The 24774-nt window shown below is 37.2% G+C and overlaps 1 protein-coding gene across 3 annotated transcripts in view; it reads right to left on the reverse strand.

Annotated features, from left to right (window-relative positions):
• Positions 1–19232: 19232 nt before the first annotated feature.
• The window catches only part of LOC106132887 (RING finger protein nhl-1), a 70018-nt gene continuing 64476 nt past the window's right edge, over positions 19233–24774 (reverse strand). For 2 of the 3 annotated variants that reach the window (XM_013332449.2, XM_013332448.2), the window contains 4 exons: positions 23446–23586; positions 22121–22338; positions 20102–20316; positions 19233–19389 (listed from right to left, as the gene is read on the reverse strand). In XM_013332449.2, coding sequence (XP_013187903.1) covers positions 20103–20316; positions 22121–22338; positions 23446–23586 — 573 coding nt within the window. In that variant the 3' untranslated portion in view covers positions 19233–19389; position 20102. The remainder of the gene's footprint in view (positions 19390–20101; positions 20317–22120; positions 22339–23445; positions 23587–24774) is intronic. The other variant, XM_060947307.1, reaches the window with a different exon arrangement.

Below are 24774 nucleotides of genomic sequence, written 5' to 3' on the forward strand. Positions count from 1 at the left end.
AGCAGCGAAGAATCTAAGACGCGATTTCAGAGATTTCACGGATTGGAGCTATATATACAACCTCCGACACAACATCGTCGGAGCCGCGGTTCCCCAGGCATAACACCTAGCCTGGCGGAAGATCTTCCCTTTGGTGGCGGTCGAGCCGAATCATTGCTCCCGCTACACTCTCTTCAATAAATATTACTTAACTATTACGACTAATACAGGTATTAAAAATGCACATAAAGTATCTTTATTTTCTATCGGACGTTTCGAGTCGTCTTACAATGATCCGTGGTTACCGAGGAACAGATGACTGATGCGCGTTTTATACCTGTATTACTTAGTGCCGTGCGGTTCCCGGCACCAATAAAAAAAAAATAGGGCCAGTCCGTCATTTTCCCATGGATGTTGTAAAAGGCGACTAAGGGATAGGCTTACAAACTTGGGATTCTTCTTTAAGGCGATGAATTAGCCACCTGTTACTATTTAAATCTCAATCAAGCGAAAAAGCTGAACGTGGCCTATCAGTCTTTTCAAGGCTGTTAGCTTAGACAGAGCTAACAGCACGGGATATACTAGAAATGACTATAAGAATGAACTATTTATAAATAGAATAATGCGACGCGAAAGCGTATTTAAAACAGTATTTTCATTTCTAAAGACATAGTACATCCCTACTTAGTTTCCTTATATCGCCAAACTCACTGTCTTTATTTCGTCAGGGATGCTCTGAACAGCTTTCCAGAACTATACTATACACGGTGATAGTATAGTTCGTGTTATAGCAGATATTTGTACAAAGTTACTCATATTAGGAACGCGTGAGGTTCCTTAATATTCCAATAGAGTATTGTCTGTGACTAGAATCAACGAATAATTTCGAAATAGCTGTGTGCGCTTTCGTGAATCGGCAGTAGTTTTAATAATACATACATATGGTCACGTCTATATTATAAAGAATAGGACCACTCCATCTCTTTCCCATGAATGTAGTAAATGACGACTAAGGGATAGGCATACAAACTTGGGATTCTTTTTTAGGCGATGGGCTAGCAACCTGTCACTATTTGAATCTCAATTCTATCATTAAGCCAAACAGCTGAACGTGGCCATTCAGTCTTTCCAAGACTATTAACTCTGTCTACCCCGCAAGACGTGACCATATGAATGTACATATTTATTATTATCTATGTCAGTTAACTTTGAACGTAAAGAAGGGCGCTACAAGGCCACGTTAAACTCCCCACAGTATCAAAGTGTGCATTGGAATCTGTGAGCAATCGTGCTAAAAGCCGAGTGGCCGACGCCTCGGCGCGAGGTGGCCACGCGGGGGCGGATAGGTGAGAGGAAGTAGCGTCAGCAAATAAGCAATAATTATATTTTTTATAAGGAAAAAAACTTTATTAGAAAAACTGTTTTTTTTTACAAAACAATACATACATACAAACTTATAATTACGTCTGTATCCCTTGCGGGGTAGTCAGAGCCGACAGTCTTAAAAAGACTAATAAGCCACGTTCAGCTGCATGGCTTAATGATAGAATTGAGATTCAAATAGTGACAGGTTGCTAGCCTGTCGCCTAAAGGAAGAATCCCAAGTTGAAAAGCTTACCCCTTAGTCGCCCTTTGCGACATCCATGGGAAAGAGATGGAGTGGTCCTATTCTTTTTCCTATTTGTGCCGGGAACCACACGGCATACAAATTTTCAAAACAATATAAGAAATAAACATTAATGTAACGAGACGAAGAAAAGAGGAATATTATGATTAAATAAGGGTGAAAGAACATACGAACGAGCAAAAAAATTAACAGAGAAAAGAAATGAATGTTAGATGCTCCAATTAACTCCGCTGACAAGTGTAAGCTTCTAAATTAAAGAAGAAGATAAAGTATAAACTAAATAAACATTTGAGAAGATTTTGCTCTCAAAATCTAAACAAATACGTAAATAAAATATTATATAATACATATATCTCCTATCTCGGATCTGCTGGAAGTGATTACTTTTGAAATAACCAGAACATATGTAATTTTATTTCTTTTAATTATCATTCTCGATGTTTTCTGTGTACGTATATAAATAAGTAAATAAATAAATAGCGACAATGAGAATATATAAATGGCCTAATACATTCAGTCAATCATTTCACCGTTTGTATATATATATAACCTCTATAAAAAATCTGTGATTACGGTGATTTCAAAACAATATCTCAACTACTGTTTTATTTGATTTTGACTTTTAAATCTAAATTCTCATTATTTCAAAATTAATATAGTCGTAACACTGTTGACTAACAAAATATTCATACGAAATTAAACAGGGTGGACTAGGGCAAGTTGTTGCCAAAAGGGTAAGCTTTATAGAGGGCCGGACCTACTTAGTAGAATTGGCTTTGTACACGGGCCCCAGTTCTTAGGGGCGCCATGTTATTTTACATCAAATTATAGACTCAGTTAACATGCAACACTAACATGCTAGGTTTTAATTGTTTTTTTTTTATGTTAACTAACAATCTGATTTGGATAATCATAAATTATCTGTATCTCTGTATATATTTTGGCTCCTAATGGGTTAAAGAGTATGTGAGCTTTACCTACAACTAGCAAAGTATTATCAAAGTGTTTCAGCATGATAATATAATAGCGAGTAGGAAAACAGGACTTGGGAGATAACGTGGGAGTGATGTTTCAAGTTGGACTATTAAAAGTTAAGAGGATCGTCCACCCAGCAGGATATTTTGCTTGAAAAAACCTCGACTCTGATAGTGTTGAATCGGATTGCACAATCAAGTGGTAGTTATAATAAGATTTAAGTGATGTGACGTCAATAAGTGATACCTTGTATCGAATTTTGAAAATAAATCTATTCTTTTCAAGGATTTTCTGTTAAAAGCTTGTAACATAGAAAAGTTCCCACATGTACGTGTAATGTACATGTACCGCCGAGCCTGCATGAAGAGAGTTATGAATGTGGATGAAGCGAAGGAAATATGCCGAGATCATGGCAAGTGGAAAGAGGTAGTCTCTGCCTACCCCTCCGGGAAAGAGGCGTGATTTTATGTATGTATGTACGTGTAACTAAATTTCAACATTAAAACGTGTGACAGCTGTGGGTGTAAAGGGCGTCAAATTGTTGTAGCCCACGTGTGCTACGTAAGCTAGAGCTGCTCCTGAGCCTTATGTAAATGAAACACATTTTCGTTTGACAGCGCGTTCAGTAGGAAACTTTTTGGGCACATTATACACAAGGGAGCTATCGTTCCAGTAATAACGATGAGCTGTAAATTGAAGAACTGAAAATTTAATCCTTCGAGGCTGGTTTTTTTCAATTTTTGTTCGCATATTTATAGAAGCATTGTAAATTATAACAAATTTTTCTCAGACATAGACATATTTTCCTGTTCTCTGTTGTCCACTAAAAACAAAGTGTGTACAAAATTTATCTTGAAACAGATTTCTTAATATTGTTTTCGGTTTTATTTTTTATTTTTTATATTCTTTACGATTTTTGTGTAATGCTAATTGTATGCATGCATCCCGTTACATACTTTTAATTTAAATAACACAAAGTTCGTTAACACGCGTAGTTTTAAGTTATTATAATTCATATAATATTTACTTAATCGGCACTGTTTGGTCTATAATACTGTATACTGTTCTATAAGATATTTTATTTTGTACTTATGACTGTTTGTGCCAAAATAAATGAAAAAAAAAAAAAAAAAAAAAAAAAGAAGTTTTATGAGGAATACTAGCTTTTGCCCGCGGCTTCGCCCGCGTAAATGTATTTTAGATTATAAGGATACGCCATAAAATTTCACCCATTTTTTAATCCCGTATCGTGCGGGACTGTTTTAAGTTTATATTTGGTTTAAATTCATATGGCTTCTCCCGTCTTATCCCGTCTCTTCTCGTTCTGTTCCGTCCCGTCCCAACCTGTTGTGTCCCGTCCTGCCCCGTCCAGTCCTATCTTGTCCCATCCCATCCTATTTAGTGCCATCCTGCTTTCCGCAACTTATACGTATTTTTTACTAACCAATATTTAAGACTTCTCGCACTTCGACACCTATCAAAAAACGAAGTTTCATACAAACTTCCAACCCTTATTTTTGCCCTTGAGATGCAGTTTTTAAAATCCAATGTTTTAATGATTATTTCATACATTCTAAAATTTCATGTGCCCAACGTTAAAATTGACGAAATTTCATACAAATTTACATCCATACGTCATTACATAGCTGTCATTTTACGTCAATTACATAGCTGTCATTTGCGTTTTGTTATTCCAAGTCTGATTCTTTTTTGTTATACCACGTTTTATAGTGACTGACGTTTCATGTCAAGTCCCACGGGAACGCTGTCGAACGGGATAAAAAGTATCCTATGTCCGTCTCCTGGCTCTAAGCTACCTCCCTACCATTTTTCAGCCAAATCTGTTCTACCGTTCTTGAGTTATATGTGGTGTAACTAACACGACTTTCTATTATATATATAATAAATCAGTCACCCAATCGCACCCCCTAAATCACGATTGGAGGGTAGTTTGAAAAAACTTATAATGTCAAACATATTTACTTGCCTATGTATGTGTTCATGCCAAGTTTCAAGTTTATAAACCCAAGGAATAAGATTTTTCATAGAAACGTTTTTACCCCTTTTCCCCCCCTTGGGGGTTGAATTTCCAAAAATCCTTTCTTAGTGCTCCCCTACATATCCAAAGGAACCTACATTCCAAATTTCAACTGTCTACGACCAGTAGTTTCGACTGTGCGTTGTCTGTCAGTCAGTCACTCAGTAACGGAAGAGTTTTATATATATAGATTTGAAAATAATGAAGAAATGTTTTGCTTTCATACATACATATGGTCACATCTATATTCCTTGCTGGATAGCAGAGCCAACAGTCTTGAAAAGACTGAATGGCCACGTTCAGCTATTTGGCTTAATAATTTCAAATAGAGACAGGTTGCTAACCCATCGCCTAAAAAAGAAGAAAAAAGAAGTAGTAGTAGAAGTATTGCGCTGCTCTCCCGTTTGCTCTCTTATAGCGCATCCCCTTTCTTGACTTAAAAAATCTGAATAGTACCTTTTACCTTTTACTTTACTATTTCTCACCCCGTATTCTGGGGGAGGTGACGATATACGTTACGCCTTGCGTAGCCTGAATGTCGACCTGACCTGTTAACATACAAACCGCCTTTCTTGTTTTGAAAATAAAAGTTAGCGTTAGCAATAAAAGTTAGCGTTAGCAAAGCTTCGGGTGAAAATAGAAGAAATATGGGCTTTTTTGCTATCCTTACGAGTTTCAGGCCTCATTAGTGGTATTGTGAGGAGCGAGCGTTATCGACGCGTCGATTTCTCAGTCTTAAGAGGAAACGCCAAGGTTACAACGCACACGTTTATATCCTTGATATTACATGCCATTCATCGAAGAAACCTATACATTCAGGGAACGGATGAGGAACCATGATCTAATATCAGTCAAGTTCCCCTGCAAAGGTGGCGGAGGTCGTATGAGAGTCGCTTCTTGTAAATAACTAACTCACCCATGCATACATATGTATCATCACGCATATATCCCCTGCGGGGTAGATAGAGCCAACAGTCTTACAAAGACTGATAGGCTACGTTCAGCTGTTTGGCTTAATGATAGAATTGAGATTCAAAAAGTGACAGGTTGCTAGCCTGTCGCCTAAAAGAAGAATCCCAAGTTTATATACCTGTGGCGAAATCTATACGCCACAAGTCACAAAAATAAAAAATAAAATTACGCGACGCTATCAATCAAGAACAGCGTAAAATCTAAAATCGCGCAAGCAAAGATTTCACGGATTGGAGCTTCATATACAACGTAACACCTAGCCTGGCGGAAGATCTTCCCTTTGGTGGCGGTCGAGCCGAATCATCGCTCCCGCTACAGGCCTATCCCTTAGTCGCCTTTTTCGACATCCATGAGAAAGAGATGGAGTGGTCCTCTCCATGCAGCGTTATTTAATGTATAAAATTTTGCAGATGTTGAAATTCATCTGTCTTTTAAGTTTCTTTTTTCTGAATAATGTACGGAAGTTTAATTTCTAATCAATGCTCTTACGATGAAGCAAAACATCGTGAGGAAGGCTGCACATTCAGGCCAATATGTGACGACCCATAATAGACTTGATTCCCATTAAATTTTTGTTTGTTTGTTGCCAACCAAATAGCACATTTAAAAAAATATAACAAATTACAAAACAGTCATTGTGTCCAGAAAAATATATAAACGGCGGACTTATTCTAATTGGGATTCCTTCCAGTCAACCAAAACATAAAGGAAAATTCATAATCACATCTCAGAGCACAAAAAATAACGATACTTAACTTGCCAAAAAACATAGTAAGTGAAACAAAATAGTGTAACCAAATTAAACCCAATAACTCATCTTCCGAAATTATATTACACAAAACACCTTCTATTTTTAGCAGCGTTATACAATTAGAAATGAACATTCGCCTCGGAGGCGGGACTCCTAACGATGATATAATGTCCCATTAATAATAATTTACAGGAGGAAAAAAGTCAAGTGCGAGTAGTTTTTTAAGACGAAGCATTATTTATTTATATATTTACATACATACATATAATCACGTCTATATGTTTTGCGGGGTAGACAGAGCCAACAGTGTTGTAAAGACTGATAGGCCACGTTCAGCTATAAGTTCAGCTTTAAGATAGAATTGAGATTCAAATAGTGACGGTATCCTAGCCCATCGCCTAAAAGAAGAATCCCAAGTTTATAAGCCTTAAGGGAGAGTGATGGAGTGGTCCTATTCTTTTTTCTATTGGTGCCGGGAACCAAACGGGACTATTTTTATATGTATTTATGTACACAAAATTATATATATAAGAACATTTAAGACATTCATTATTAGATATTTTCATTGTCGTGTCAGCATGATCAGTATGTATTTGTATAGAAAAAGGTCAATCAATTTTATCGCTAAACTTTGGCTGTTTAGAAATTTTGATGAATAAATGATGGAACTGAGATTCTAAAGCGAGAGGTTGTTAGCACATCGCCTACAAGACGAATCCCAAGTTTATTAGCCCTTCTCTTAGTAGCCTTTTACGATATCAATGGGAAAGATTAGTAGTGGTCCTATTCTAAACCACACGGTACAGCAAGTGTTTTTTTGCAAGTAGACAAGCATGCAAACCTTTACTAGATGAAAAACTTATTTCTTCTATCGCCTTTTACGTCATCCACATCCATATTATAAAACACTTCGATACAAAATAAAAGAAAGCTTGTAATTTAATGAACATGGAATTGGCTTGTTTATTTACATCTTGCCGTTTTTAATTATTTCCCAAGGAACCCCGAAAGCCATAGAAAAGGGCAACACGAGTGTAATTAAAGGGGAACTCTGATTGGGCAGCCTACTTCGGGTCACGCTTAAGGGAATACCGCTATGTAAGCTTCAGGCTTTCGTTTTTTTTTGTATCTTGTGAAATTAGTAAGAATTAGAATTAAAAAGAGTGCCGTGTGGTTCCTGGCACTAATAGAAAAGAAAATAGGATCTTTCCATCTCTCTCTCATGGATGTCGTAAAAGGTGACTAAGGAGTAAGGCTTATAAACTTGGGATTCTTCGTTTAGGCGATGTGCCAGCAACCTGTCACTATTTGAATCTCAATTCTATTATTAGGCAGAACAGCTGTATGTCGCCTGTCAGCCTTTCAAGAATGCTGGCTCTGTCTATCCCGCAAGGGATATAGATGTGTATTATGGATGGATGGGATAGGCTTATAAACTTGGGATTCTTATTTTGAGCGATGGGCTAGCAACCCGTCACTGTTTGAGTCTCAATTCTATCATAAAGCCGAGTAGCTGAGCGTGGCCTATCAGTCTCTTCAAGACTGTTGGCTCTGTCTACCTCGCAAGGGATATAGACATGACTATATGAATGAATAGATATATACTGCATTTATCCTACTAATATTATAAATGCGAAAGTTTGTGAGCATGTCAGGAAGTCAGTATGGATGTTTGTTACTACTCGTACATACATACATACATATGGTCACGTCTATATCCCTTGTGGGGTAGAAGAGCCAACAGTCTTGAAAAGATTGATCAGCCACGTTCAGCTATTTGGTTTATTGATAGTATTGAGATCCAAATAGTGACAGGTTGCTAGCCCATCGCCTAAAAGAAGAATCCCAAGTTTGTTAGCCTATCCCTTAGTCGCCTTTTACGACATCCATGGAAAAGAGATGGAGTGGTCCTATTCTTTTTGTATTGTTTGTTCTTTCACGCAAAAAACTACTGAACCGATTGCGATGAAATTTGGTATGGTATGTAGATAGCTGACGACCCAGAATAACATATAGGCTACTTTAAATCCCGGAGTTCCCGCGGGATTGATAGGGTTTCCATGCGGAATTCGCGGGCAACCTCTAGTATTCTATAAACGAGAAAAAAAAAACAAATTGAAAATGAACAATCTCTCGTTGACATTCAACTCATGTTTACGAACCAGTGACGTTCCTAACATGAGTCAAACTTGAGAAATCACCTCGACCCGCCTCCGAGCGAACCCTAAAGAGAACGGCATTAAAAGTTACCGAGTGAACGTGTCAAAGATCGAGAGACTAATAGAAAAAAATCTACAGGGGCGACACACGTTGCCTTTTTATACCAAACTCGATATACGTGACTCGATTCCCGTATGCGGCACTAAAATTCAACGCCAATATATATTTCTCAGTGAATTCTTCTTGTGGTATGTGGTAATAATGTTTAGCCCTTGTAGATTAATACATACATACATACATATAATCACGTCTATATCCCTTGCGGGGTAGACAGAGCCAACAGTCTTGTAAAGACTGATAGGCCATATACGTGACTCGATTCCCGTATGCGGCACTAAAATTCAACGCCAATATATATTTCTCAGTGAATTCTTCTTGTGATATGTGGTAATAATGTTTAACCCTTGTAGATTAATACATACATACATACATATAATCACGTCTATATCCCTTGCGGGGTAGACAGAGCCAACAGTCTTGTAAAGACTGATAGGCCATATACGTGACTCGATTCCCATATGTGGCACTAAAATTCAACGCCAATATATATTTCTCAGTGAATTCTTCTTGTGGTATGTGGTAATGATGTTTAGCCCTTGTAGATTCATACATACATACAAACATATATATAATCACGTCTATGTCCCTTGCGGGGTAGACAGAGCCAACAGTCTTGTAAAGACTGACAGGCCATATACGTGACTCGATTCCCGTTTGTGGCACTAAAATTCAACGCCAATATATATTTCTCAGTGAATTCTTCTTGTGATATGTGGTAATAATGTTTAACCCTTGTAGATTAATACATACATACATACATATAATCACGTCTATATCCCTTGCGGGGTAGACAGAGCCAACAGTCTTGTAAAGACTGACAGGCCATATACGTGACTCGATTCCCGTTTGTGGCACTAAAATTCAACGCCAATATATATTTGTCAGTGAATTCTGCTTGTGGTATGTGGTAATAATGTTTAACCTTTGTAGATTCATACATACATACATATAATCACGTCTATACCCCTTGCGGGGTAGACAGAGCCAACAGTCTTGTAAAGACTGATAGGCCATATACGTGACTCGATTCCCGTTTGTGGCACTAAAATTCAACGCCAATATATATTTCTCAGTGAATTCTTCTTGTGGTATGTGGTAATGATGTTTAACCTTTGTAGATTAATACATACATACATATAATCACGTTTATACCCCTTGCGGGGTAGACAGAGCCAACAGTCTTGTAAAGACTGATAGGCCATATACGTGACTCGATTCCCGTTTGTGGCACTAAAATTCAACGCCAATATATATTTGTCAGTGAATTCTTCTTGTGGTATGTGGTAATAATGTTTAACCTTTGTAGATTAATACATACGTACAAACATATATATAATCACGTCTATGTCCCTTGCGGGGTAGACAGAGCCAACAGTCTTGTAAAGACTGATAGGCCACGTTCAGCTATTTGTAGATTCACCTTCGCTTATTTCGGCGAACATTGAAGTTTTGTTTTTTTACAGAATTTGAATACTTATAACGTTTTTGCCGTGTGCCGTGTGGTTGCTGGAAAAAATATAAATAAGAATAACACCACTCCATCTCTTTCCCATGGATGTCATAAAAGGCGACTAAAGGATTGGCTCATAAACTTGGGATTCTCCTTTTAAGCGACGGGCTAGCAACCTGTCCCTATATGAATCTCAATTCTACCATTAAACAAAACAGCTAAACGTGGCATATCAGTCTTTGCAAGACTGTTGGTTCTATCTACCCCGCAAGGGATGTAGCCGTGGTTATATGTATGTATGTATGGACGTGGCCTTTAACACGTTTACGACGTTAACGACGTTATAGAGATCCCCCTAACTAGCCTTGTCTTCATCTAAATGTTGGAAAACAAATTATCTCTTTGATTCAAAGCAATAGAATTTGTGGATAAAATGTTGAACAAAAGATGCATTGTAATGAGAGATATCAAGAGAAAACTAGAGTATTTATACATACATACATTCACATGGTCATGTCTGTATTCCTTGCCGGGTAGACAGAGCCAACAGACTTAAAAGACTAATAGGTCGCGTTCAGCTGTGTGGCTTGGGTAATAATAGAATTGAGATTCAAACAGAAACAGGTTGCTAGTGGTTAATATGTATTTATGTATGTGCTAAATTGTTTGTACGGTATTTTCCACGTAATAAAGATGGCGTGTCCTAATAATTTAATCTCTCCCCTAACAGGCAAACATGTGAGTAAGAATCTTCAAGCTCCCCAATGCTTCCATAGTTACCATCACCAGATTACTTAGACCTAGCATTTCAGGCGTTTTAAAGAGAATCGGATGAAATAAGGGATCTTAAGTGAATTAGAAGGGTCTTTCTTGATTGGCGTGGTGAATGCGTAGGCTGTACTATATCAGTCGACCCGAGAATCGTATCTCTAGCATAGTAGCGGATTTTGTGGATTAAGTTATAAGCTCACAGTGTTATGATAAAGTTAATTTAGAATCTGGGCAAATTCTTGATATATTTATTCCTTTTAACTGTTATATCTTTATAAATTTAATAATATACATACATACATACATAAATATGGTCACGTCTATATCCCTTGTGGGCTAAACAGAGCCAACAGTCTTGAAAAGACTGAATGGCCACGTTCAGCTATTTGGCCTAATGATAGAATTGAGATATAATAATATATTTAAATAAAAGTTAAGGTTTCTACCAAATCCAACTAGTATAATGGTTATCCATTCAGTTGTCATCAAACTAAAGTACGTAAGTCAAAAAATAGTAGATGGATTTGAACGCGGTAGATGGATTTGAACCGATGGACACGCTTTTCTTAAGTCGGATTTCTTGAATCATTCGATATCTTTAACTAACTCGTATGATCATGCCATTATGCCGGTCAAATTTGAAAATCACCAAAATAACGTATCTAAGTAACTTTGAAAAAGAATCATTTTTTATGGTCGTGATAAAATTAAACCAGTTCTTTGAACACGTACAATTTTTGAGTCGGATTCTTTAACCCCTCGCGATCATCGATGCCCTTTGATAGATCTTTCCCTTGTGACAGAACTTGACACTGGTATAAAAGACACTTCGACTCCCTTAAGCACAAAATAAGCAAGAGCACACAAAGAGTTTATTATCTGACGTGTTTGACAAGTGCAATGACACAGCGCTGCTGTCAAAAAGGACGGCTGTAGAACTCACTCTTGTATCGGACTGCTTATCCTGCCATGCGTTTCATAGCACGCGTGTGGATCTTGTCCATACGCACAAATATGAATATTTATATGTAACTATGTATATGTGACGGCCTCTGTGGCGCAGCGGTAGTGCGCTTGTCTGTGTTACCGGAGGTCCCGGGTTCGAATCCCGGCCGGGGCATGATAAGAAACGAACTTTCTCTGATTGGCCTGGGTCTTGGATGTTTATCTATATAAGTATTTATTATAAAATATAGTATCGTTGAGTTAGTATTTCGTAACACAAGTCTCGAACTTACTTCGAGGCTAACTTAATCTGTGTAATTTGTCCCGTATATATTTATTTATTTATAACTGACACAAGATTGTACGTACGTAAACCTGTGCTGTTGATTCTTAGTACTTAGTAGTTGCGTGGAAATACCGAGTCTGTCAACCGGGTTATAGCCGAAAACCAGTGCTTTGCTTATCCCGAGCAAAGAAATCCGCTGAGTTTATGACCTTTTTGAATTGCTGCGGCGTACACCTGCTTAGAGTTAAGTTATTTTTTTTTATTATTATTTTATGTTGTATTTGAGAAGCTTGTGTACGTTGAGTTATTTAAGTAAAAAAAAATAAAAATAAAAAAAAAAATGCTTACGCTCCTGGTTGCACGCTCTGGACGAAGATTCCGGGTTGCGCACCCGCAGCCAATCTAATATTATAAAGCTGAGAGTTTGTTTGTTTGAACGCGCTAATCTCAGGAACTACTGGTTCGAATTGAAAATTTTTTTGGTGAATAGACCATTTATCGAGGAAGGCTTTAGGCTATATAACATCACGCTGCAACTTTTAGGAGCGAAGAAATAATGGAAAATGTGAAAAAAAACTTCAATGATGGCTTCAATGATGCCCAAAGTAACTATTCACGCGGACGAAGTCGCGGGCACATTTTGTTATAGGATAAACATGTATAAACTCGTGGGCATGCAAATCAAATCGCAAGCGGGCGACGAAACGCGCGACAGGTAACACGCCCTAAGAATCTCTACCGCTTATGAACTTGACTTTATGCAACATACTCAACTAGCATACATCACAACCCCGGCGTAGTTTAACGACACTATCTCAGCCTCAATCGAGCACCGAAATTACGAGTCTTTGAAATTATTGCGTAGTAATTCTGCTTTTGTGTTGTTAGGGTATGACTACATACATACATTGTTGTGTGTGATGCGAATGTATTTTATTTTTTTCATATTTCTGTTATTTAGTTTGTTTTTTTTTTGTTGTAAGTAAAAAACGTACCTTATCAAATCAACATATGTACCAACTTTATTTCTCACGCACGTAAAATGCCGTATGGTTCCCGGCACCAATTGAAAAAGGATAAAACCACTTCTCTATCCTATGGATGTCGTAAAAGGCGACTAAGGGATAGGCTCATAAACGTAGGATTATTTCTTTAAGCAATGAGCTAGCAACCTTTCACTATTTGAATGTCAATTTTATCATTAAGCCAAAGAGCTGAACGAAGCCTATCAGAATTTTCAAAACTGGTGGTTCTGTCTACTCCGCATTAGATAAAGTCGTGATTATATGTATGTAGTATTTATTAATAAAATAATGCAACGCGTCAATTCAAAATAAAATATAGTCACTGGCTCTGGGAAAAAGCATGATTTAATCTGTTTTTGTTTTTTTTTTTACTCTATTTCAATTGCATACAACGTGTATTCTACTCCTAAAATGTCCTTAAACTCCTAAATTGCCATTTGTCCTCAAGGTAAGTTTGTCAAGTAGACAAGGGTTTATGGCCTCATGAAACGTTATTTCTTTATGTCATTGCGCAAAAAGGCGTGAAGGATATGGGACTGTGTCTTAATTACTTTTGTTTTAGACATAGTACGTATAAGACTTTGTAAGTATTGTAATTTCCTTATTTGGAACTTAAAAAATATTTCTGTCTTACAGTATGTATGTGCCGTGTGGTTCCCAGCACCAATACAAAAAAGGATCGGACCGCTCCATCTTTTCCCCTGGATGTCATAAAATGCGGGTAAGGAGTAGGCTTATAAAGTTGCGATGCATTTTCAGGCAATGGGCTAGCAACCTGTTACATTTGTTATCTCCCTCTCTTTAATTAAGCCAAACAGCTGAATGTGGCATATCAGTATTTTCAAGGCTGTTGGCTCTGTCTACCCCGCAAGGGATATAGACGTTACTATAGTATGTATGTATGTATTTTTATATTGACTTATGGTACTCAACTTGGTTAGTGTACAATTGGTAGAACAAGCTTATAATACTTTCAGACATCTAATAATAAAAGATTTATTCTGTCACATTTCCCGATTCTGCTATTCGTCATTCTCTCAAAAAATGTCAATATAAAAAATGGCGCGGTCGTAATAGAAAAAGCCCCTCTTCCAATATCCGCTTCATAAATATATATCGAATATATTTAAATGAACATTATATTTTTGCAACATATCTATACTATATTATAAAGCTGAAGAGTTTGTTTGTTTGAACACGCTAATCTCAGGAACTACTTAGTTCGAATTTTATAATTATTTTTGTGTTTAATAGACCATTTATCGAGAAAGGCTTTAGGCGATTTATCATCACGCTGCAACTATTAGGAGCGAAGAAATAATGGAAAATGTGAAAAAACCGGGGAAAATTATTCCTCCTTGAGGGCTTAAATGATGCCCAAAATAACTATTCCACGCGGACGCAGTCGCGGGCACAGCTAGTTTATCTACTTACTGCAATATTTTAGTATAGAAAAACAAGAACAAGTAAATATGTATATTATGCATATATAAAATCATGCATCTTTCCCGAAGGGGTAGGCAGAGACTATATAAATACACTATTCACAATTCATGCAAATTCGACTAACGGGGAATATATTACCTAGACTGTAAGTTGACATAAAATGGCCAAATACTGAGGACGTGATATAGTTTCCTTCCAATTAATTTTTTGAAATATTATAGAAAAAAAAATCTCTTTCCCATGGATGTCGTAAAAGGTGAGACTAAGGAAAAGGCTTATAAACTGAGGACTCATTTTTTACGTGATAATCTCAATCCCATTATGGGGTCATGCAGCTGAACGTGGTCTTCTCGAGACTGTTGGCTCTGTCTACCCTGTAAGGTATAAAGACGTGATTATTTGTATGTGAATGGCAGTTCTGGTGGATGATGTGACGACATAGTGAATGTAGATGTAATATGATATATAAAGGCGATTTCCCCCAAATTTCACTTTAAAAGGTACCTAATATCGAATACATACATATATATAAAATCACGTATATATGTCTTGAGGGGTAGACAGAGTGAACAGTCCCTTACAGGCCACGTACAGCCGCTTGATTCAAATAGTGACAGGTTGGTAGCCCTTCGCTCAAAAGAAGAGTCTCAAGTATATATACATATATGCCTATCCCTTAGTCGCATTTTACGACATACATGTCAAAAAGACGGAGTGGTCCTTTTAATTTTTTCTATTGGTGCCAGGAACCAAACGGCACAAAATCTCGAATGTATGTTGTTTTAGAATATTCAGGACATTACGCTATCGATCTTCATATTAATAATTTTGTAGTATGTTAAACATTTAGAATTCTAGAATTCATTAAAGAAGCCCTAGGTTTCGGATCGTGTAAGTAATATTGTTCTTACAGAAAAGTAATAAATCAAAAATATAATTTGTTTTGGATAACTTTTAGGATGACTTTGGAGAATAGATTTTGTGTTATATTTTAATAAAAATACTTAGTAATTTTTGAGGGTTAAAAAAAATACTTAGTAATTTTTTATAACCTTCTTCAGAACGTTACAGTGTTATAGTTCAATAAAATTTAATATTGACTGAATAGTTAAGCTATCAATATAATTTACTCTAATAGAACATACATACATACATATATATCATCACGTCTATACCCCTTGCGGGGTAGATAGAGCCAACAGTTTTGAAAAAACTGAAACGCCACTTTTATAACACGTTAATAAGCCTATCCCTTAGTCGCCTTCTACGATCATTCCATCCATTATAAGGAGATGGAGTGGCCCTATTCTTTTTTCCATTAGTGCCGGGTACCACACGGCACCAAATGTTGTCGCACGAAATATTTCCTTCCACCCTTACGTTGCTAATAAGTTTGATTAATTATCGTCGTTTGCCAAAATTATTACGACATTTCTGGTAAATAATGGCATTATTTATTGCGCTTTGCCTCTTGTTGTTTGAATTTGTGATAAGTTTCATATAAGTACTGGAATCTGTACGTGGACTTTTTAAGATTGGTGACTCTGTCTACCCCGTAAGGAATACATAACTCAAATAGACTGAAAAGTCACACGTTCAGCTAATAGTGACAAATATCTAGAGCCCATCGCGTACAAAAACAATCTCAAGTTATTAGCCTGTCCCTTAATCACCTTTTACGACATCCATGGGAAAGCTATGGAGTGGTCCTTTCTAAAGTATCTAGAACCACTCCGCAATGTGTGAAAGGTGGTTAACTCTTTTTAAACCGTTGGCTCTGTCTACCCCGTAAGTGATTAAGACGTGATTATACGAGTATGCGTGCGATTCTATGAATATGTTCCCTAATTTGACCGATCCATTGTACTGCAATACAATATATTCTCCTTAATCACCCATTGACTAAATTACTAGCTATCGGCTAAGCTATCTATTTACTGAATGTTATTTATTATAGGTTTCACAATAGTATACTTAATTAACATGAATAAATTATGTAATTTGATTCCAAATCGTGGATTATTCTTCTTCATACATACTTACACACATATGGTCACGTCTATATCCCTTGCGGGGTAGACAGAGCCAACAGTCTTGAAAAGACTGAATGGCCAAGTTCAGCTATTTGGCTTAATGATAGAATTGAGATTCAAATAGTGACAGGTTGCCAGCCCATCGCCTAAAAAAGAATCCCAAGTTTGTAAGCCTATCCCTTAGTCACCTATTACGACATCCATGGGAAAGAGATGGATGGTCCTTTTCTTTTTTGTATTAGTGCTGGGAACCACACGGCATACTTCTTCATCCTGGATTTAATCCCGGTTGCAAATTTACCACTCTGGAGAGGAGCCTGGGGTATGCCTTTGACCATGGATCCTGGATTGGGTGAGTCAGGTTTTAACACGAAGCGACTTCCATCTGACCTCCGCAACCTTTGCAGGGAAACCTTATACATGTTTATATATTAGGAGTTTCATAGAGTATATGTCATTCCAGTAATACTATAGTTCTCGTAAAAATTGCGAAGAACCTGAGTTCATCTGAAGGTGGCGCTAAATTCGCGCAGGTGAAGCTACCTGTAAAAGCTCGTTTCAAATTAATATACCTATACTAGCTGTTGCCCGCAACTTCGTCCGCGTAAATTTCCAATTTTTCCGCGTAAACTTATTTGCAGGCAAACTCATGCCTTGAGTTCATTCAAATGGCGATAACTTTTATAGTGAACCGATTTTGATGAAACAAAGTGAAAGTTTGATGTAAATCGGTTCAGTACTTTCGGAGATAAGCATGATCATACATAAAGACAGACCGAGCAAAAAATAAAAAAAAAATTGCTGTCTGTTTATTCATTCTAAGTGTCCCTCTATCCATTTCAGTCAAAAATACTAAATGTACAGACAAAATATTTTTACTGTTTTATTATATGTATAGATATATATATTTTTTTCGTTCAAACTATCGAACACAGTGTGTTCTTTAATTTCGGTCACGCTCAAGAAATATTTTCCAACTCGAATTACAGAACAAGCTAGCTTTTATTGCCATCTATAAAATTTTTATTACAGCACAGACAAGTCGATTACTAAATCATTGTGTTTCGCCTGAACACCAAAACCTTTTTTGATATCAACGAAATTGATATTCCGAACACACCTTTCCGACCCGGATAAGGTCTAAACTCACTGAGAGCATTTTTTATATGTTATTGGGCAAAAAATGGGGAAAAGATCACTGTTATACACCTACAGTTCGAATTCGTGTCCACATTTTTCTGAATGGTAATGTAGCGGGAGCGATGATTCGGCTCGACCGCCACCAAAGGGAAGATCTTCCGCCAGGCTAGGTGTTATGCCTGGTGAACCGCGGCTCCAACGATGTTGTGTCGGAGGTTGTATATATAGCTCCAATCCGTGAAATCTCTGAAATCGCGTTTTGGGTTCTTCGCTGCTATTGGCTGAGCGCGTCGATTTCTTCGAGATGATTGACAGTAGTTGTTTGATTGGATGTTGTGACGAGTGGCGAAGAGATGGCGCCACAGTACTCCCCCCCAAGACCGGAGGTCTGAAGTCTTGAGATCTTGCTGTGCAATCTGTGCTTCAGTTGTAGCTTGCAAGTGCCAGTTGTCTTCCAGTGAGTCGGAAGTTGCTCGAAGTCCTAGTGAGTCAGGAAGTGAGCCGTTGCGTTGCTCGTAGTCTGCGGTGAGTCGAGACAGTAGAGAGCGAAGTCGACTTGTTGGCGCCGGGAGAAATCGTGCAGAGCTGCCACGCTGGAGAGAAGAGCGGCCGTCGAAGAGATCCAGGCGTGGGCTGCGGTTGATACGTCGGTCGCTGAAGTCGAAGAGAGTGAGTGCGGGTGGAGACAGGACCAGGAAGCTCGGTGAGTCGGCTGCGATGGACCTGCTGCGATACCCAGTTGCTGGCTTGCTGTGAGACTGCTTGCAGAGTGAGGAGTGATGATGGTAAGGATTGGAGTTGATGAAGAAGGTTGCTTCCAATCACGTCGGGGTCACCAATGTAGCGGGAGCGATGATTCGGCTCGACCGCCACCAAAGGGAAGATCTTCCGCCAGGCTAGGTGTTATGCCTGGTGAACCGCGGCTCCAACGATGTTGTGTCGGAGGTTGTATATATAGCTCCAATCCGTGAAATCTCTGAAATCGCGTTTTGGGTTCTTCGCTGCTATTGGCTGAGCGCGTCGATTTCTTCGAGATGATTGACAGTAGTTGTTTGATTGGATGTTGTGACGAGTGGCGAAGAGATGGCGCCACAGTAAAATAAATTTCTTTTCCGAAATAAGTTAATTATATATATTAAATTACAATTGAATTAATTTAGAATTATAATTACTTATAATTTAAAATTTGAACTCCTGGCTATAGCCCCAAATCCATCCTCGCCACTCTGGTAGTGAGTAGCCCGGGGTATACCTTTGACCATGGATCCTGGATTGAGATAGTCAGGTTTTTACACGAAGCGACTCCCGTCTGACCTCCGCAACTTTTGCAGGTAAACCTTACCCGTATTGGATTGATCATGGTTACACATCCAGTTGCCTGAACATGCAGGTTTCCTCACGATGTTTTCCCTCACCGCGAGATGTGATGATTTAATAAGTTATTTTAGCTTAATTTCAATAAGGACAAGAAAAATAAGAATTTCAAATAAGAAAGCATAAAATATGTTTATTCAATAACATTTGGTATAACAAAACACTTTTAAATAGCAAATGGTTATAAACAGTGACTCGATTTGTAGAAAAATTATTTACATTTAAATATTATTAAATCTGATTGATATTTGGTATATTCTTTGGCTGCATTCGGCACTGGGTGTAATATACGGGCACCTGTAATTAAAAAAAAAAATTGAAATAATAAGAGAAAAAATTAATTAATTTCCAATTTAAGTTGCCAAAAGTTCTTAAAAAGAAACAATATTTAGTGAAAAGTGGTCATACGAGTACGTACAAACATGCACGTATTTTCGTTAAAATTGTACATACATACATATTATCGTCTTTATCCCTTGCAGGGTAGAAAGAGCCAACAGTCTTGATAAAGACCTCCTATGGATTGGTTTTATTGGTATTGGACAATTCCTTATTGAAATTCTTCTTTAAGGCTAGTATACTGTCACTATTTGGAGATCCAAATATATCATAAAGCCAAACAGCTGAACGTGGCGTATCAGTCTTTTCTAGAGTGTTGACTCTCTCTACCCCGCGAGGGATATAGACGTGATTACATGTATGTACTAGCTGTGCCCGCGACTTCGTCCGCGTGTAATAGTTATTTTGGGCATTATTGAAGCCCACAAGGATGATTTTTTTTCACATTCTCCATTATTTCTCCGCCCCTAATAGTTGCAGCGTGATGATATATAGCCCAAACCTTCCTTGATCTTTTCAACACAAAAATAATTTTACAATTCGAACCAGTAGTTCCTGAGATTAGCGCGTTCAAACAAACAAACAAACAAACTCTTCAGCTTTATAATATACCTAAGTATAGATGTAAAAAGTCCATAAGGCAAAGGTCAGAGAAGAAATTTTGACTTACTTCAAAACACTTGAACCCTATGATTCTCCCGATCGCAAACAATGATGTTCCCGCCTGACATGACTGCGATGCCCTCCAGACCCTTGAACTCCCCGTCGCCCGAGCCCCAGGACCCGAAGGCCCTGAGGAAGGTCCCGTCGGGGTGGAAGATCTGGATACGGTTGTTACCGGAGTCAGCCACCACTATGTAGCCTTGATCGTCCACGGCTACGCCCCTGGAGAGAAATATAGAAATTAATATATGTATATAAAATGAGAGTTAATAAATAAATGTACATATAAAATGAGAGTTAATAAATAAAAGTATACGTGGACAAATAACTGGGTTGTAATAATTTCCGAGATCAGTAAAAGTTTTTTTTTTTTTTTTGGAGTAAAAATATTGTTTTTAATGTAAAAATATAGTGTATTCATTTAAAAGATTTCAAATCACAAAAGATTTGTTATGTAAAGTTTACAATTATTTTTTTAAATATCACTTGTATTGTTGTTACCGGCACTATAGGATAGAACACTCTATATCTTTCTCGTGGATGTCGTAAAAGGCGAGTAAGAGGTAGGCTTATAAACTTGGGATTCCTCTTGTAGGCGATATGCGGCTAGCCATTTTAAATATCAATTCTATCATAAAGCACTTAAAATGTACTAAAGATGGGTTTTACATGAAGCATTATCTATCAGTCGAAACTTTTAAACCTAAACTGAGATGAAAGTTCTAAGATTATCAAGTTTAATGCAGTTTTGATAACATATCGCTGCACCTTGAAATCCGGGTTGATCTTTCCAAAATAATCCTTGATCTGAATTCATATTCTGAGAAACGTAGGTCGTCGGAAGTTTTAAAGTAATTTGGGTCATATAGGCTATTATTGAAACGGGGTAAAGATTGCGGTCAAGGTGTTGTTATTTATCATTTTTACAACAAGCGAGAGTTGTTCTTTAAATATGATTTTTAATCTCATACGTGTCATTAGATGGTTTTGTGGTATTGAGGTAAGTTATTATCATCTTTTTTCGATGTAGGTTATTCTTAATGGAAAGCATGTAAGCGTGATATTTTTAAAATTAAATTTTATTGCTCTTAAATGTACAACAGGGACTAAGGGAATGGGTTAAAAACTTGGGATTCTTCTTCTAGGCGATGGGCTACCAACTTGTCTCTATTTGAATCTCAATTCCATCATTAAACCTAACAGCTGAACGTGGCCTGTCAGACTTTCAAGACTGCTAGCTCTGTCTTGATGAAGGAATGATTCTTATTTCAAATGCAATTTTGCATTCAAAATTTTTAGTAGAATAAATACTTCTAGGTTTTAATTTAAACATTTTAGGATCTAATTGGCGGGCGTATAAAACAAAATATAAACCCTTTTGGAATATTTCTGAAAAGGTTTTAAATTTGTTGTATTTGTTTAAGGACTTAGATTTATTTTAATTCTTAAGTGCCGTAGACTACACGGCACAATTACCTACTAGAAGAAGATATATCAAAACTAGGGACATAACCATAAACTATTTTGACATTAGACATTATGAACTGAACTTTGGAGGTCATAAACGGAATTTACACGACCAAAAACCACAGTTTACGGGATATTGAGAACAAGGTTCAACCGGAACTAGTATCAAACTATTTGGATCTTAATTATTACGACAATAAATTGTCGTGGGATATATTTTACAGTTAGAAGTTTTAGTACAAATACTATTGATATACTTGTAAATGCATGTCTGCCTCTCCGTCTGATTCGCTTAAACATGGAATTTGAGACATTTGATATGGAGATCTTGGAAAAAACTCATTTTAAATTAAAAAAAATCCGCCTCTTAAGTTTGTTGCCACTGTCTACCAAAATCACAAATATGAGATATAGACGTGACTATATGTATCTATGACCATGTTTTTGAAATGGGTAAGTCACAACAATAATTATATACATAAGTAGTAGCATAAGTATTTTTACATAAGTAGTCAAATTTGAATGACTTCATTTTTAATGGCTAAAAAAATTATCTTACCTCGGGAATTTAAACTGCCCATCTTCCGACCCCTCATCGCCAAATGACGAGAGAACTCTTCCATTGACATCGAAGACCTGGATCCTGTGGTTGTTGGAGTCCGAGACCAGGACTCTGTTGGTGCTGGATACGGCTATGTAGTGGGGATGCTCGAGTTGACCAAGCTTGGAGCCAAAGGATCCAAATTTACCCACGAACGTACCGTCCGATTGGAACACCTAAAAATATTAGTTATGTAATATAATATACCTATTATTAATATTATTAAAAATATAAGTAAAAAAAATAAGTTATTTCGATACGAACTTAGTTTATAAAAAAAAAACATGGTCGTCTGATCGTGGTCCTGGTCGTGGAAGTCTTTTTATGTCAATTTCCATGTTAGTTACGTGGAAATTGACATCCAAAGACTTCAGACACAAAGTAATAGTAAGTAAGTATTGACAAAGATTTCTAAGTAAATAGCACCTTTGTACTACGATTTATGTATTAAATGCTCCTGCATATAATTTTGTGTACATAAATAAATTAAATGTAAAAATAAACCCCTTAAAAACATTCGGTTCATGAATTTTCCGATAGTTTTTAAATATTTTATATCATAGGACACAAGGACATATAATACGAATGCCCACACCATTATATGTCAGGCTGAGCGGACTCCGATGAAAAATAAATTAAAATTATGTCGTAGAATGCATTTAATTTGGATAAGTAATCCAAATTAAATGACGATGATGTACGATTTCAATTAAGTACTAAATAAAACATAAGGCCTTTCTCTCAAACAAAGCTTTCTCATTTAGGTACATCTCAGTCTACAGAAAATGATTTTATTCGAGCTAAGGTCAAAGTCACACGTTCAAATCCAGCTGAGGCCACACTCAGACCAATTTTATTTGTGACGAGCGGGCGTTTTGCCAACAATAGTGACGGAGCACACAACTGTCTTTATCTGGTCATACACGTGTTAAATGTCAGTTACTTCTGTTGTCTAAATACAGCGTGCTTTGTCCTTTACTAGGTATACTTTGTACTTTACGGGTTCGAATCCCGGCTAAGGCACGATGATTAGCGAACTTTCTCTAAATGTTCTGGACCTTAGATGTGTATCTTTATAAGTATTTACCATAAAATGTAGCATCGTTGAGTTAGTATTTCGTAACACAAGTCTCGAACTTCATTCGAGGCTAACTCAATCTGTGTAATCTATCTCGTATATATGTATTATTATATGATTATTTACTAGCTTTCACCCGCAGCTTCGGTTGCGCAAAATTAGCGCCGCCTACAAAAGAATATGTCTAATTATAATATCTATTTACCTGAACTCTATGGTTTTCCTTGTCACACACGTATATAAAGCCGAGCGCGTCCGTGGTAATTCCCCAGGGATAATTGAATTTACCGTCTCCAGTACCCTGGCTGCCGAATGCTCGTAAAAAGCGACCAGCTGGGTCGAAGACCTGTTGAAGACCATGTTTAAGGTTAAGTTTAAGAAGAGATGTAGTTCCTGCCTACCCCGTCGGGAAAGCGGTATTATTTTATGTAAATGCCAACTTATTTCTCTGTAAGTTCTCTTAACCCGTTCTTCCCCTTTTTTCGCAATAAAAATGTTCTTCCACAGGGTCAATTCCCTCTCTGTACAAAATTTTATTAAAATCGGTTCAGTGATAAATAAATAGCTGAACGTAGCCTTTCAGTCTTAACAAGACAAGTGGTAGGCAGAGACTAATATCTTCCTATACTTTTATAAGAACAGTGCAATTTTCCAGAAGCCTTATAATCCCTGTTAATATTATAAATGAGGAAGTAACTATGTCTGTCTCTCTGTTACGCTTTCGCGCCTAAATTATACATACATATAATCACGTCTATATCTTTTGGGGTAGACAGAGCCAGCAGTCTTTAAAGGCTGACAGGCCACGTTCACCTGTTTGGCTTTATGATAGAATTGAGATTCAAATAGTGAAAGGTTGCTAGCCCATCGCCTACGACAGGAATCCCAAGTAAATAAGCCCTTAGTTGCCTTTTACTAAGTACTATCCATGGGCAAAATATAAGTAGTTCTATTCGAAAACCACATGGCTGTATTTATAATTCTGTATTTGCCAACAAAAATCTTTCATGCGAAACATATCATCTCATTCAGATTCTTAGAAGAAAAAAAAACAATATTAATTGGACAGATGAAGCAGATTTAGCAACAAAAAGAGATATTTCCCTTTCAATTTGTTTGTGCGCCGTCACTCGGTAACTAGTCTATGGGGACGCGAACGGAATTCAATAAATATTTGAACAATACTAATTCCTACTTTTATCCTGAGGGAAATTTGGGAAAAAGATCGAATGTAGGTACACGTGACTACTGGGAATTTTAAGTGGTTCTCTCACGGCTTAAATGTTAGGGCAATGAAATAAGCGTTTTTATTTTATACATACATACATATAGTCACGTCTATATCCCTTGCGGGGTAGACAGAGCCAACAGTCTTGAAAAGACTGATAGGCCACGTTCAGCTTTTTGGTTTGATGATAGAATTGAGATTCAAATAGTGACAGGTTGCTAGCCCATCGCTTAAAAGAAGAATCCCAAGTTTATAAGCCCTTAGTCGCATTTTACGACATCCATGGGAACGAGATGGAGTGGTCCT

The sequence above is a fragment of the Amyelois transitella genome, chromosome 13, assembly GCF_032362555.1.
Source record: "Amyelois transitella isolate CPQ chromosome 13, ilAmyTran1.1, whole genome shotgun sequence".
NCBI lineage: Eukaryota > Metazoa > Arthropoda > Insecta > Lepidoptera > Pyralidae > Amyelois > Amyelois transitella.